The 12,443-nt window shown below is 32.4% G+C and overlaps 2 protein-coding genes across 2 annotated transcripts; one reads left to right on the forward strand and one right to left on the reverse strand.

The window, feature by feature from the left end:
• Positions 1–5,253: 5,253 nt before the first annotated feature.
• Positions 5,254–6,215, reverse strand: LOC123210530 (dehydration-responsive element-binding protein 1E-like). Its single transcript, XM_044628937.1, has one exon. The coding sequence runs from the start codon at positions 6,108–6,110 to the stop codon at positions 5,403–5,405; it is 708 nt and encodes a 235-aa protein (XP_044484872.1). The 5' UTR covers positions 6,111–6,215; the 3' UTR covers positions 5,254–5,402.
• A 4,111-nt stretch (positions 6,216–10,326) lies between these two features.
• On the forward strand, positions 10,327–11,161 carry LOC123210531 (ethylene-responsive transcription factor ERF026-like). Its single transcript, XM_044628938.1, has one exon. The coding sequence runs from the start codon at positions 10,455–10,457 to the stop codon at positions 10,977–10,979; it is 525 nt and encodes a 174-aa protein (XP_044484873.1). The 5' UTR covers positions 10,327–10,454; the 3' UTR covers positions 10,980–11,161.
• Positions 11,162–12,443: the final 1,282 nt, after the last annotated feature.

Genomic DNA, 12,443 nt, shown 5'->3' on the forward strand with positions numbered 1-12,443 from the left:
TCTTCATTTCTTTGCTGTATTTTAAGAACAGTGAGTGATTTTGAGGGGATTTTGGAAGATAAATAAGGAAAGAAAAAGAAAATGAAGCACTTGGAAGCTTTGGTAACCAAATATCTCCTTCTTTTCCCTTTTATCTATGTTTATATGCATGTTATGTGAATATGTTAGTGTGTTTTGGTATTGATTTAAAGTGGTCTTGGTGATAAAGGAAGCAAAACCAAGAGAAGGAAGCCAACTTACAAAGATTTGGCTTGAAACAAGGTAAGGGATATCATCCATGTTATGTGACATGTTTTAGGCTTTTGGTTCCTTAGATCTATGTTATAAATGTTGATTTTGATGTTGAGGAATATTGTTTTGCCATTTGGGATGTCTATGTATGTGATTTTGTTCATGGCAGAAAGTTGCATAATATTTACAGTTTTTGCCACTAAGTTCGTCCCATGTTTTGGCTGCCTTATTTGATGCATTATGAGTGCTATTATATCTTGTTGAAAAGCTCTTTGAATCCTCTTTCCAATGATATATAGCTTGTATGAATTAGAGATAATTTGGACTGTTAAAGATTTGTATGAACCGAAAGGACTGGTTTACTAAATAAACAGAGGAGGCAGTTTTGTCACTGAGTTTATCTCACGTTTTGATTGTCTTATCTATGGAATAATGAGTGCTATTATATATCGTTGGAAATCTCTTTGAATTATATTTTCAGTGATATATAACTTGTATGAATTGGGGATCATTTGGATTGTTAAATATTGCATGAACCACAAGGACTGCTTTATCAAATAAACAGAGGAGGCAGTTTTTGCCACTGACTTTATCTACTGTTTTGACTACCTGATTGAAAGAATTATGAGTGCTATTATAGCTTTTTACAAAGCTATTTGAATCCTCTTTTCAACGATATATAGCTTGTATGAATTAGGAACCGTTTGGACTGTGAAATTGTATGAAAAAGAAGGCTGCCCTGTCAAATGAACAGGGTTGTGAACAGTATTTCACAGTTTGGAAAGGAAAAAGAAAGAAAAGAAAGGAAAGGAAAAGAAAAGAAAGGAAAGGAAAGGAAAGGAAAAAAAAAAAAGGAAAAAGAAAAGAAAGAAAAGTAAGAAAAGGTTGGGACTCAAGATTCAAGGGTCGTCCCAAGAGTAATGTCTGGTGAATTATGAATAAATTTATATGGAAGCAAAATTAGTAAGATATAAGACTCGCATGCATGCTATAAACTATGAGGGGACACTTTACACTACACCGCCACAGTAGGGCACGTCCGCAGTAGGACACGTCCGTAGTAGGACATAGACCCTCAGTAGGGTCCGCTCGTAGTAGAGCATGCTCGCAGTAGAGCTCAATTCAAATTCAGAAATTGTGTAGTGAAAGAAAAAGAGCTTGAGCTTAGAAAAGTGTCAAATCCCTATAGTTAGCTTCCAGAAAGTATTAAACAGACACCAGATGAGACAAAGTATGACCCAAATAGTAAAGAGTGAACTAAATTACCCCTTCAATCTCTTATAGAGGTTAGGATGTGAGGTTGAGTCCCAAAAGTGAGTTAGAACAGGAAAAAATATAGTTTATTTGATTCTTTCCCCTTACTGAGTGTTCTTATCACTCATTCCTTTTTCTTTCCTGATTGCAGGTACAGGTGATCGAGGTAGCTGTGAGGCAGGGTCAGGTCAGCGTAGGTAGATCTGGTTGGAGCAGGTTATCTCTGGTTTATATTACATGCATATAGTGGCATGTTCTTATCGACTTTTGACTTTTTGAGATTATGGTACAGTTATATATGATTACTCCCTGTTTTCAGATACTTTCAGATGAGTCTTCATATGAGTATATACATCTTTTGTTCGCTTTCAGATTTTTAGTTTTCTTGAAATACTTTCTAAACACTTTTAATGATGCGTTTATTTTAAAGTATTTTTAAAAAGAAAAAAATAGACGCTCCAAATATTAATTCGTAACATTTCTCCTTCGGTGGGTAGTACTTTTAGGGAGGGATGTTACACACAATTTTCTATTATTCTTAATTTTATAAGCACAATTTTAAACTAATATTTAAGACACCAAAAAATATAATATAATCAATAATTTCAAGTTAATGTTTATATAAATATCTCGATATAATGAACATCCTTCTTTAAAATTGAAATCAAGATGTTGGAATTTAAGTAAGAGGGTAAAAATATAAAATTTCAAACCTTATATAGTATGATTGTGATACTCTTTTGTTGATATTAGGTCGGAGTTTATATAGAAGAGATAAAAGATAATTTTGATACTAAATTAGGAGATTTGATCATATCGGTTTAATACCGAAAAATAGATAATTTTGTTTGAATCCCTACATTATGGGTATTTTATTATATATATATATATAGAGAGAGAGAGGCCAAAAGACTTGTTTATATCCAAGATATAGCGAAACCTCAAAGTGACCTCCTTCAATTTTTTAAAATCTAAATACCCACTCATGAGTAAAATTCCGTTAAAAATTTCAATTAAAATTAAAAGTAAAATCATCATTTAACAAAAAAATTAAAAATATAAAATTAATTATATTTTCCTCATAAGTTTTAAAAACTAATAATTTCACCCTTGCCAAAAGTTTTTAAATTTTAAAAACTAGCATTTCTCCTTCTCCCCAAAACTTAGGGTTTTCTTCCTTCCAAATCCGACCATCATCTTCGATGAACAATGATTTGTCTTTTTCCCTCCTAGTGAAGTCTTTTCTTCTGGTGACCTTGGACTACGTTTGAGTCAAAAAATCAAGACGTTCTTCGTCTGAATTGAAAAATCCAAACGTCCTTCGTCTGGATGATGAAGGCGTTGTCCAAACTATGACGACGAGACCAAGGCATCATCATCGTCTGGGATGATGACTCATCTAGATAACGCCTTTGTCTTGATCAAAAAATCCAAATGAAGGGCGTTTGGAATTTTTGATCTAGATGTCGTCTAAGATCGTCAGAGGAAGAGGCTTCATCGGGAGGAAGAAAGACAAGTCGTTGTTCGCAGGAGATTTTGGTTGGAGTTGAAAGAAAGAAAACCCAAAGTTCAGGGGGAGGGGGAATGTAGTTTTAAAGTTTGAAAACTTTTAGCAAGAGTAAATTTATTAATTTTTAAAACTTAGGTGTGAAAATTAATAAATTTTATTTTTTAAAATTTTTTGTTAAATAATAATTTTACTCTTAATTTTAACTAAAATTTTTAATTAAATTTTATTTATTAATAAGTATTTAAATTTTAAAAAAATGAAAAAGATAACAGAGTTTCAATATATCTTGGGTGGAAAATTATTTTATGTATATATATATATATATATATATATATATATATATATATATATATATATGTATTTATTTATTTATTTACTCTGGATGAAAATGTGTAAGTCACTTCAATTACGAGAAAATGCAGACAAGGTGGAGCCTCCCTAAGTAGAGTTCACAAACTTCTAAAAGTAGTTGTAACTGACTGCCCAGTAATGCACATCACAGCCTTTTCCACTGCAACTCTGACAGCAATAATACCATCATAGTACGGACTACGTTAAAATTGGTCGGATTTTATTATATTGCCATACGAGACCCGCCATTGATTCTTCAAATGCAGAAAGATCGCTTCTAGGGACAAATTACGATCGATTCCAAATTTCATGTGAATCCATTTCCCACACTCACTCATCTCTATATATATATATATATATATATATATATATATATATATATATATATATATATATATTAAATTAATTATTGAAGAAATTTGAATTTTGACCACTTGACCCACACAACAGTTTTTTTTTTTTTTTTGGGGAGAAATATTAACAACCATGAATACTTTTAAATGATCCTGGATGTTGAATCGGATCTTTTCTGTAATTATCAAACCAAGGACAAGAGTGTAAAAATGTTTAAATTTTTTGTTCAATTTCCCAGGATCATGAATCTAATCTGCCTATGTTTTGTACTATAATTTCCGAGACTGAAATCAAACTGATCTGGCCTGTCTGTGTCGTCCACATTTTGTGCTACAAGGTCGCTCGGGTGTATCATAGCTTCAACTAATTCATGAAGCTAGATAACCAGTACAACAAAGGAAACCAGACAAGACTTAGTCTTATCACCGGATAAACCTGATTAGACTGATCGATTTAATTGATTAAATCAAGAATTAACTCTAAATTTAATCTAATTAATATTAAAAAATAATTTGTTTATTTATTTAATTAAACTTAATCAAAATCAATGAATTAGATGAATCGATTAAAATTGATAAAATCAAGTTTAATCAAAATTTAGAATAATTTTGAAAATTTTAATTATTTTTCAATAATTTGATTATTTTAGATGAGATTAAATAAATTTTTAAAGATTTATAAGGAAAAATAAGTTCAAAAATAAAATAAAAAAGAAGAAAAAAATAACACATATCCATTGAAATATTTTCTATGGATAATAACTTGCAAAATTTTGTTTTTTTCTATATGATGAGATTGAGACTTTTTTTATTTTAATTATTACTCCTTAAAAATGATATGTTCTAATCTCGATAAGTGTGAGTATCCTAACTAATTTTATTTTTTTATAAGTTTTTAGGTAAAATTTATTTATTATAATTTGATAATAAATTGAACTGATCCATTCTCGATCAAATTATGAATTAGTGAGACAATTAATTTGATTACCAATCCAATTTTAAAACCATTGGGATAAACTCTACAAAATAATGTGAACAGTTTGGATACCCCAAATCAAACCATCAAGTTTTGGGTAGAAAGTTGTTTGTACAGGTTTAGGTTTCGATTATGATTCTAGTTCTAATTTTAGTTTTAATTCTAGTTCCAGTTTATTTTATTTCAATAGGATATTTATACCCGCTCATCTCTAGTTTTACGAAGTTAGAAAGTATGCTATAGCCGTAAAAAGTTTCAATTCACTATTCTTGTAAATTAGAATTGATGCATTGATCGATTTTGTTTACTCTATGTAAATTAAATATTACAACAACTATATTTACATACAAATTACGTAATTGGTATATAGATAATATATTATTATATAATTAGTTGATTTTGAATTATAAATAATGTATTACTTAATCATATAATAATATGTCACATGTGTATTTAATTTTATACTTGAAAAAGAAAAAAGAACATTGCCCATAATTTAATTGATTACGGCTTTATATTTGCCAATGTCTGCAATTTTCTTTTGTATACATGAATTGCAGAAAAAAGAACATTGCCCATAACAGGGACAAAATATTTTGATACATGAATTGCAGAAACCTGCAGTTAACAACTTATACACAAACGTAATACCTAGCTATCTAATTACAAATTAATTCAGGTGTGCTAAAAAGAATGGAACATACTGACCTACATGCCATGAAAAATCTCAAATGGAATGACTCCACAGTGATACACACCCATCATCTTCCCCATCCTCCCAGTTTATATTGCTTCCAGTAGGAAGAGGTGGTGGGGAAAGTAGAAGACCAGCTGCCAATTCCGTAAGCAATCCTGGCAGATCAAATAACGCTTCTTGATCCATGAAGTAAACACTCTCCGGCAAACAAGTGTCTACATGAAACCTTTCTACTTCTTCCTCCTTGTTATTGAAGTCACACGAAACTTCTGTTGAAGCTTTTAGAGTAGTTTCGCCGTCAGAAATTTCATCAAACTCATGCGGCCTATGAGCTTCCGCTGCCTCAGCTGCAGTCTTTCTTATATCAATCGGGTCGTTTGATGCTGGAACCGGCAATCTCCACGCCGAGTCTGCAAAATTTAGGCAGGCTGATTTTCCCCTAAGCGCCAGTGCAGCAACATCATGAGCCCGCGCGGCCATTTCTGGGGTTGGATACGTTCCTAGCCATATACGTGTTTTCTTGTTGGGCTCGCGTAATTCACAAACCCATTTGTTTTTGTTCCTCTGCCTCACGCCTCTATAAACCGGATGTCGAGTCTCCTTGAACACTCTGCGTCCCGCTCGCTTCTTCGGCCGGCTTGTTGCTAGTAAATGCCCATCCACGTCGAAGTCTGAAACTCGCCTGGCTGAGCTGGCGTCGGATAACGTTGACGACGACGAGGACTCTTGCTTTTCCATGGAACCAGAGACTGAAAGAAATGGATTAGGATCGGATAATTGATCAAATATTTCCACTGAAGTATGATTTGTCGGTTGGAAATTTGAAGTTCAGTGGAATTGTTTAGAAGTAAAGTGAGCAAGAGTGTTGAATATATATAGATTTTGACAAAGGACACGTGGGTGGGAATCGCACACGGACGCGGAGTCTGATGTCAGCAGACAGGTGGAAGGATGGGCTGCTCCCAGCCACGGTTCCTACAGGGAATGAATACTGAAAACTTAGGTTTGACTTTTCTTATTAAGTTTTCTTGCGCTTATCCGCTACATAGCTTAGAATGCGCAATGTATTACGTGTCATTTAATGAAACGTGAAAATGTCAGTAACAGTGATTTGTCGGCCAGGTGTCAAAACACAGAAACTGATTTGTTGACTGTTTCTGTGGTTGCATCTGGATGAATGTCATGGTTAAGTTAGACCAAATCTCCCACGCAAGTATTATGTAATCAAATAGGTAACCATTAATTTTTAAAAACTTAAAATCTTACCTATAATCTTTAATTAGAATTAGAGATAAAATTATTATTTTAATAATAATATTAAAAATATAATTTATTTTTTCATTCCTAAATTTAAAAAATTAATAATTTTATTCTAATTAAATTTTTTTAGTTTTAAAAAAATCATATTTTCCCTCTTCAAACTTAGGATTTTCTTTTCACTTCTCTCCGACGATATCTCCAACTATCAGTGATCTCCATAAAACTTTCTAACCCATCTCCAACCACCACCTTAATCTAGATTCGTCTGGATTAGATGAATCTAGACTAAGGTGATAGTCGGAGATGGGTTAGGGAGTTTCTAGACTCATTGGTGGTTGAAGATGTTTCCCGAGAGAAGAGGAAAGGTTTTAAGAGAAAACTATAGCTTTTCAAAATTAGAAAACTTTAATCAGGGATAAAATTGTTAGTTTTTAAAATTTAAGAATTAAAATTAATTAATTATATATTTTTTAATATTATTGTCATAATAACAATTTTAACTCTAATTTTAATTAAAATTTTTAATAAAAATTAGTTTATAAATTAGATTTTAAGTTTTTTAAAATTAGTATGTATAAAAATTATACTATACTTTGGGAGGGAATAAGTTATTTGGCCATTAAGTTATTGTATCAGATAAGCCATTAGGATCATGTGATCCAAGGGGCCACTTGAACGTTGCGCCCGCTTTCCATATGTTGGCCCAAAGACTTATTCCCAATCAAGGTCCGGTGAAAATTCAAATTCATATTTGTTAATTTTTGAAATTTTAAATATTTATTATTATATTAAAATTTATTATTAGATTTTATAGATAAAAATATTATTTAGCTAAAATTATTAAAAAAACTTAAAACTTATAACATTTTCTCATATATTTAAAAATTAATAATTTTTCTTTATTTAAAGTTTAAAAAATGACAATTTTTTTTAGGAGTTTCATCTTTTTCTTTGCTTTTTTGGTGACCACTTTTCGGCCAACATCCCATACCGGTATGCCCTCTAGTCTAATAAAAGAAGACGAATCGAAGGTTGGTCGATGATTCATTAGCCAAAGTGTGTGAGTTGGCCAATCCTAATTAACCCTTACTCTATTCCAGTTAACTTTCCTTTTCGTTTCGAAGAAAGGGTTTGTGGTGAATAAATAAATTTCATAAACTGAAAATATATGATTGAAAATTTTGAGTAATAACTCATTATTTATAATATTGATATTCCTATTAAATCCCATTCTTGCTCAGGGCTTTTTTAATAGACTTCATGGGTTTGATGGAGTTGGAGAAGATGGAGGTTTCAGATCTGGGTAACTTCACAAAAGCACAGAAATTTAAGTTAATACGAAGCTTATTTGTGGGTACAGTTTTACCATTCATGTTTCTTAGAGTAATTCCTGTCTTTTGGTATTTGATTGTATGAAAGATGTTGTCAATTACTCAATTGTGTAAGTTGTTGAATTGGATAAGACGTTCTTGCTTATGTTAATCTGCCTACATTTCAATTTTTTTGGGCTTCAACATAATTTTTGGTCTATCCAGTCGAAATAATATGTAAACAGGACACAACAACCAAAATAGAAAGCTTGTTGAAGAGCTTTTTAGGTCTGGGCCTCGTAAGCCGGGCTGTGCCCATCCCGGGTATTGAAGAAAGCTTCACTATTTTCCAAACCAAGCTAGCCCTTTTCGACTACCTAAACTGGACAAATCCAGCCGGCCTCTAGAATTGAATGAGATCGATTAGATGGATAGTGTCATGGTACGTATAGAAAGATAAGTATTTATTTGTATTTACAATAATACATTGCCCTCAAAAACAGACAAATGCATTGAGAACAATTGTAATTGTATTTAAATTAACTATTGAAACTTTATTACTTTCTGAATTTTGCTCCCACATTTCTAACTCGGCCACTAAGTTTTACTAACAATAATTGCAATATTTTATAGATAAATTTAAATACAAGGCACCATTGAATCGAAATTTAATAAATTCTTTCGTGATTTAATTATTAGATATATCAACAATATTAATAGGAAGTCATTTCAATGTTATAATTATGCACAGTGATTTTTTTTTTAAAAATCAGGGATTTATCTATATTAGTTGTATGGGTAAACTTAAGATTCAGTTATCATATTCATAATTATTGTATCGAGTAAATCAAAATTTTACAATTATAACAAAACACAGAGTTTTTTTCTAAAATTTTTAATGTTCTACTAGTTTTATTGAACCCTAAGGTCATGCATTGAATTGTATAGCGAAACCTCAATTTATAATCAAGTAAGAGGCAAATAAGGATTTTATGAGCCATGCTTGGAACAGGGATCTTTGGTGGCCAAAATTTGTCCATGGCTGTATTATATAATCTACCCACCAATCCGGACAAGCGTTGAATTGTAACAGCCATATTTGAAGTAGAAAATTGATTTGTAGCATTGTATCTTAATAATTACATATTTCCTTGTACTTGATATTAATAGTGGACTTGACTGAACCAGAACCTAATTCTCCATAATCTGAAATCTAATCGGGTCTACGGTCTACCATTAAGTAGCCTTTTCTGGGTTTCCCCAGATTTTCCATGTCAAACAAACTAATTAGGCACCATTAAGAATTATTGGAGCATGACCTTTCACATAGGAATGGCCTTGGATGGATCTTCTAATTTGTAAAACCAACAGGATATAAAATATATTGAATTACCTCAAACTTAATTTCCTGTATCAGCTGAACTGTGAGCATAAGAAACAATATAATTAAAATATAAATGTACCAACTTCATAATTGACAGCACAAAAATCTTTTATACGATGGGTAGAAAATGATTGATGAAAATTTATAAAAACTTAGGTTGAATGTGAATTCTTGTATAATACATAGTTTCCTTAAAAACATATTTATCTCTTTTGTTTGGATGTATAAGAATTTAAACCGCATCTATTTTCAAAATTACAACGATAAAAGAATAATTAGAGAGACAGCATTCTTTAATTTTAATAAATTTAATCAAACTTAAGTCTACTCCAAAGGACCCATTTCTTATTCTACTCAAATGGGCAATATACAGAATATCAAATTGAATTTCATTATAAATCTAAGTCTTTTTGCCTTTCAATTTCTTAACCCATAATAATTTAATAAAATTCAGTCAATTTTCTAACCTGAGCCTCTTTCCTCGTTTTCAGCTCTCATCACGATTTGCACATGGATACTGAATTTCTTGGCCTAACCTTAGTGTTGTACTGCAACATTGTCTAGAAAATGACTGCCCAACAATTGCTAATTGGATGCAGGAGGTTAACTAACTAATTGGTTGGCACTAAACCGAAAACCATTCTTGATGCTGATGTGATGACTCCCCATCAAGGATAAAATTTTAGAATTAAGAGCGATAGATCAAGAAGGGTGAACGATGCATGGCCAGATAAACACTAGCTAATAATAATGCCACACTCACTATCATTTTGCAGTACTTGTTTTATATTAAATCCCTAGTACCGATTACTATTGAAATCTTGAAATCTTAACAGCGATCGTCAGAGGTAATCTGAACCTTTCCTCTACACTTGGAATCTTAAACTTTCTACTAAAGTCACCCTTCAAGAGCTATTGCCCGCTTTGACCTTGAAAAAAATAATGAAAAAATAAAAAAATAAATACCCAACACAATCTCCCAATCTATTTTCTACTACAATATATCTTCACATTATATATGGACGATGATCCTACCAAAGATCCCCAGTTAGACCAACCAGCTTAATTTTCAGCCTCATTCCGTCCCAACTCCCACGTGTCTTCCACGTGCAAAAAACTCAGCCTCTGATGACCTCAACAAGCTCCACCAAGAAACACACAATGTATCGTGGAATCCGATGCCGGAGCAACAAATGGGTATCGGAGATAAGGGAGCCTCGCAAGAGCACACGTATATGGCTTGGCACTTATCCAACTCCTGAAATGGCGGCTGCTGCTTATGACGTGGCGGCCCTTGCCCTAAAAGGGGGTGACGCCGATCTCAACTTCCCTAACTTTGTTGCAAGCTACCCTGTACCCGCTTCTTCATCTGCTGTTGATATACGTAATGCGGCTGCAGCGGCTGCGGCTTCGCTGAGAAAGTCTGATCATCAAAGGAGTGCAAGTATTGAAGAAAATGCAAGAAATAATGATCACCAATCACGTTTGAATGATTACGTAGAGTTTATTGACGAGGAGGCTCTTTTGAACATGCCTAATTTATTGGTGAACATGGCGGAGGGGATGATGGTTTCACCTCCGAGAATGAACTCTCCATCGTCAGACAACTCACCGGTGAATTCAGACGGAGAAAGTCTATGGAGCTATTATTGATCATGCCATAGCCAGCTTCCTCCTAAGTATTGAGTGATCCTGTTTCATTGTCCAATCAACATCGAAACATAAAATAAAAAAGAGAATATTGGCTATTACATAAAATAAAAATAAACTGAATGTAGCACTGATTATCTTCCAGGTGTTGTCATTTCCGTAAGTTTGACGAATTTCTTGTTTCCTCTTTCTTTCTCATTCTATGTGCTCTTTTGTTTGCTTTTAAACAAAATTAGAGAAACGCATAGATTTTAATCGACCCAAAAGCACAAATGTTCGAAGAAAACGAAGAATAAAAATTGAGCAGCAAGTTTAAAAAATCTCCCTCTCATTTGAAGTAAAGATGCATTGCAAGGGAGATATTGGTTCTTTCATCATTTCTGTCAAATATGGCATTTTGTGTGTTCTTGGAATTTGAGGTTATCAGTCAGAACATTAGGCTTCTCCGTTGGCCCACTAAAATGTCAGTATCTTTTTTATGAAAGACTGAAAGCGAAGAATCAGATTTGAGCAATGATATTCAATAGATTTGCCTCTTTGATTAACCGCTTGCACTGTGTCTATAGTCTTATGTGCAATCATGTGAGGCATCTCTTTTCCTTTTCCTAACTCAATTTTCAAACACTATTTTTATAATAATCTTCATCTATATGCACCGCGCTTAATGGAATGGTGTTTGGACAAACAATTTTAGGATTATGAATACATATAAAAAGCCTCATAAGCTTACAATTAATTGTTTCCTTATAACTCAAAGCTTGACTATGAGATGCACACAATATATATATATATATAATGGTCTTAAGTGCATAGCAATGGTAAATTTACATTAAAAAAGATTTTAAAGTCATGGTTTTAAACCATCCTGTTTTCTACCTGTCTTCACTTCAAGCAAAAGATTAATTTGAATTTGAGTGCTCTAATCAAAGCTTTGAGGGCCTACACACATTTCATTCACTTTAAGGAGACAAGCATCGTTTGTGATATCTAATGGGGCATTTTTGCTATGTGCAAAGCACTACCAAGAAAGTCTCTGTGTAATTTGTAGCAATTTTGAAGTTTACTTTTGTGAATTATATTCGAGAATATAATAATCACTTCACTTCTCATCCTTATATACAAAATCAGAAAGAAAAAAAAAAAAACACCAGGATTTTTGCCTCTGTATTTTTGTTAAAAAAGTTTCAAGGACCAAAATCCTTGTAATTTTAAAATTAATTAGAAACTTTCCTGTAGTTATAAAAAAGACAGTGTTTAGTTTCCTGATGAATTTTAAATAAATTATATAATTCTACGGGGACACATGATGGAAACTCTACCAATGATGAAAAAAAAAAAAGGAAAAAAAGAAAAAGAAAACTCAATCTTTTCACAATCTAGGCATATGGGCATGTGCGTATATTTAATTTGAGAAATGTTATGAAAGATGAAGTGGAAACGTGGTTGCAAGTCGGCCATGAAATCCAA

Source organism: Mangifera indica, chromosome 3 (genome assembly GCF_011075055.1).
Source record: "Mangifera indica cultivar Alphonso chromosome 3, CATAS_Mindica_2.1, whole genome shotgun sequence".
NCBI classification, from domain to species: domain Eukaryota; kingdom Viridiplantae; phylum Streptophyta; class Magnoliopsida; order Sapindales; family Anacardiaceae; genus Mangifera; species Mangifera indica.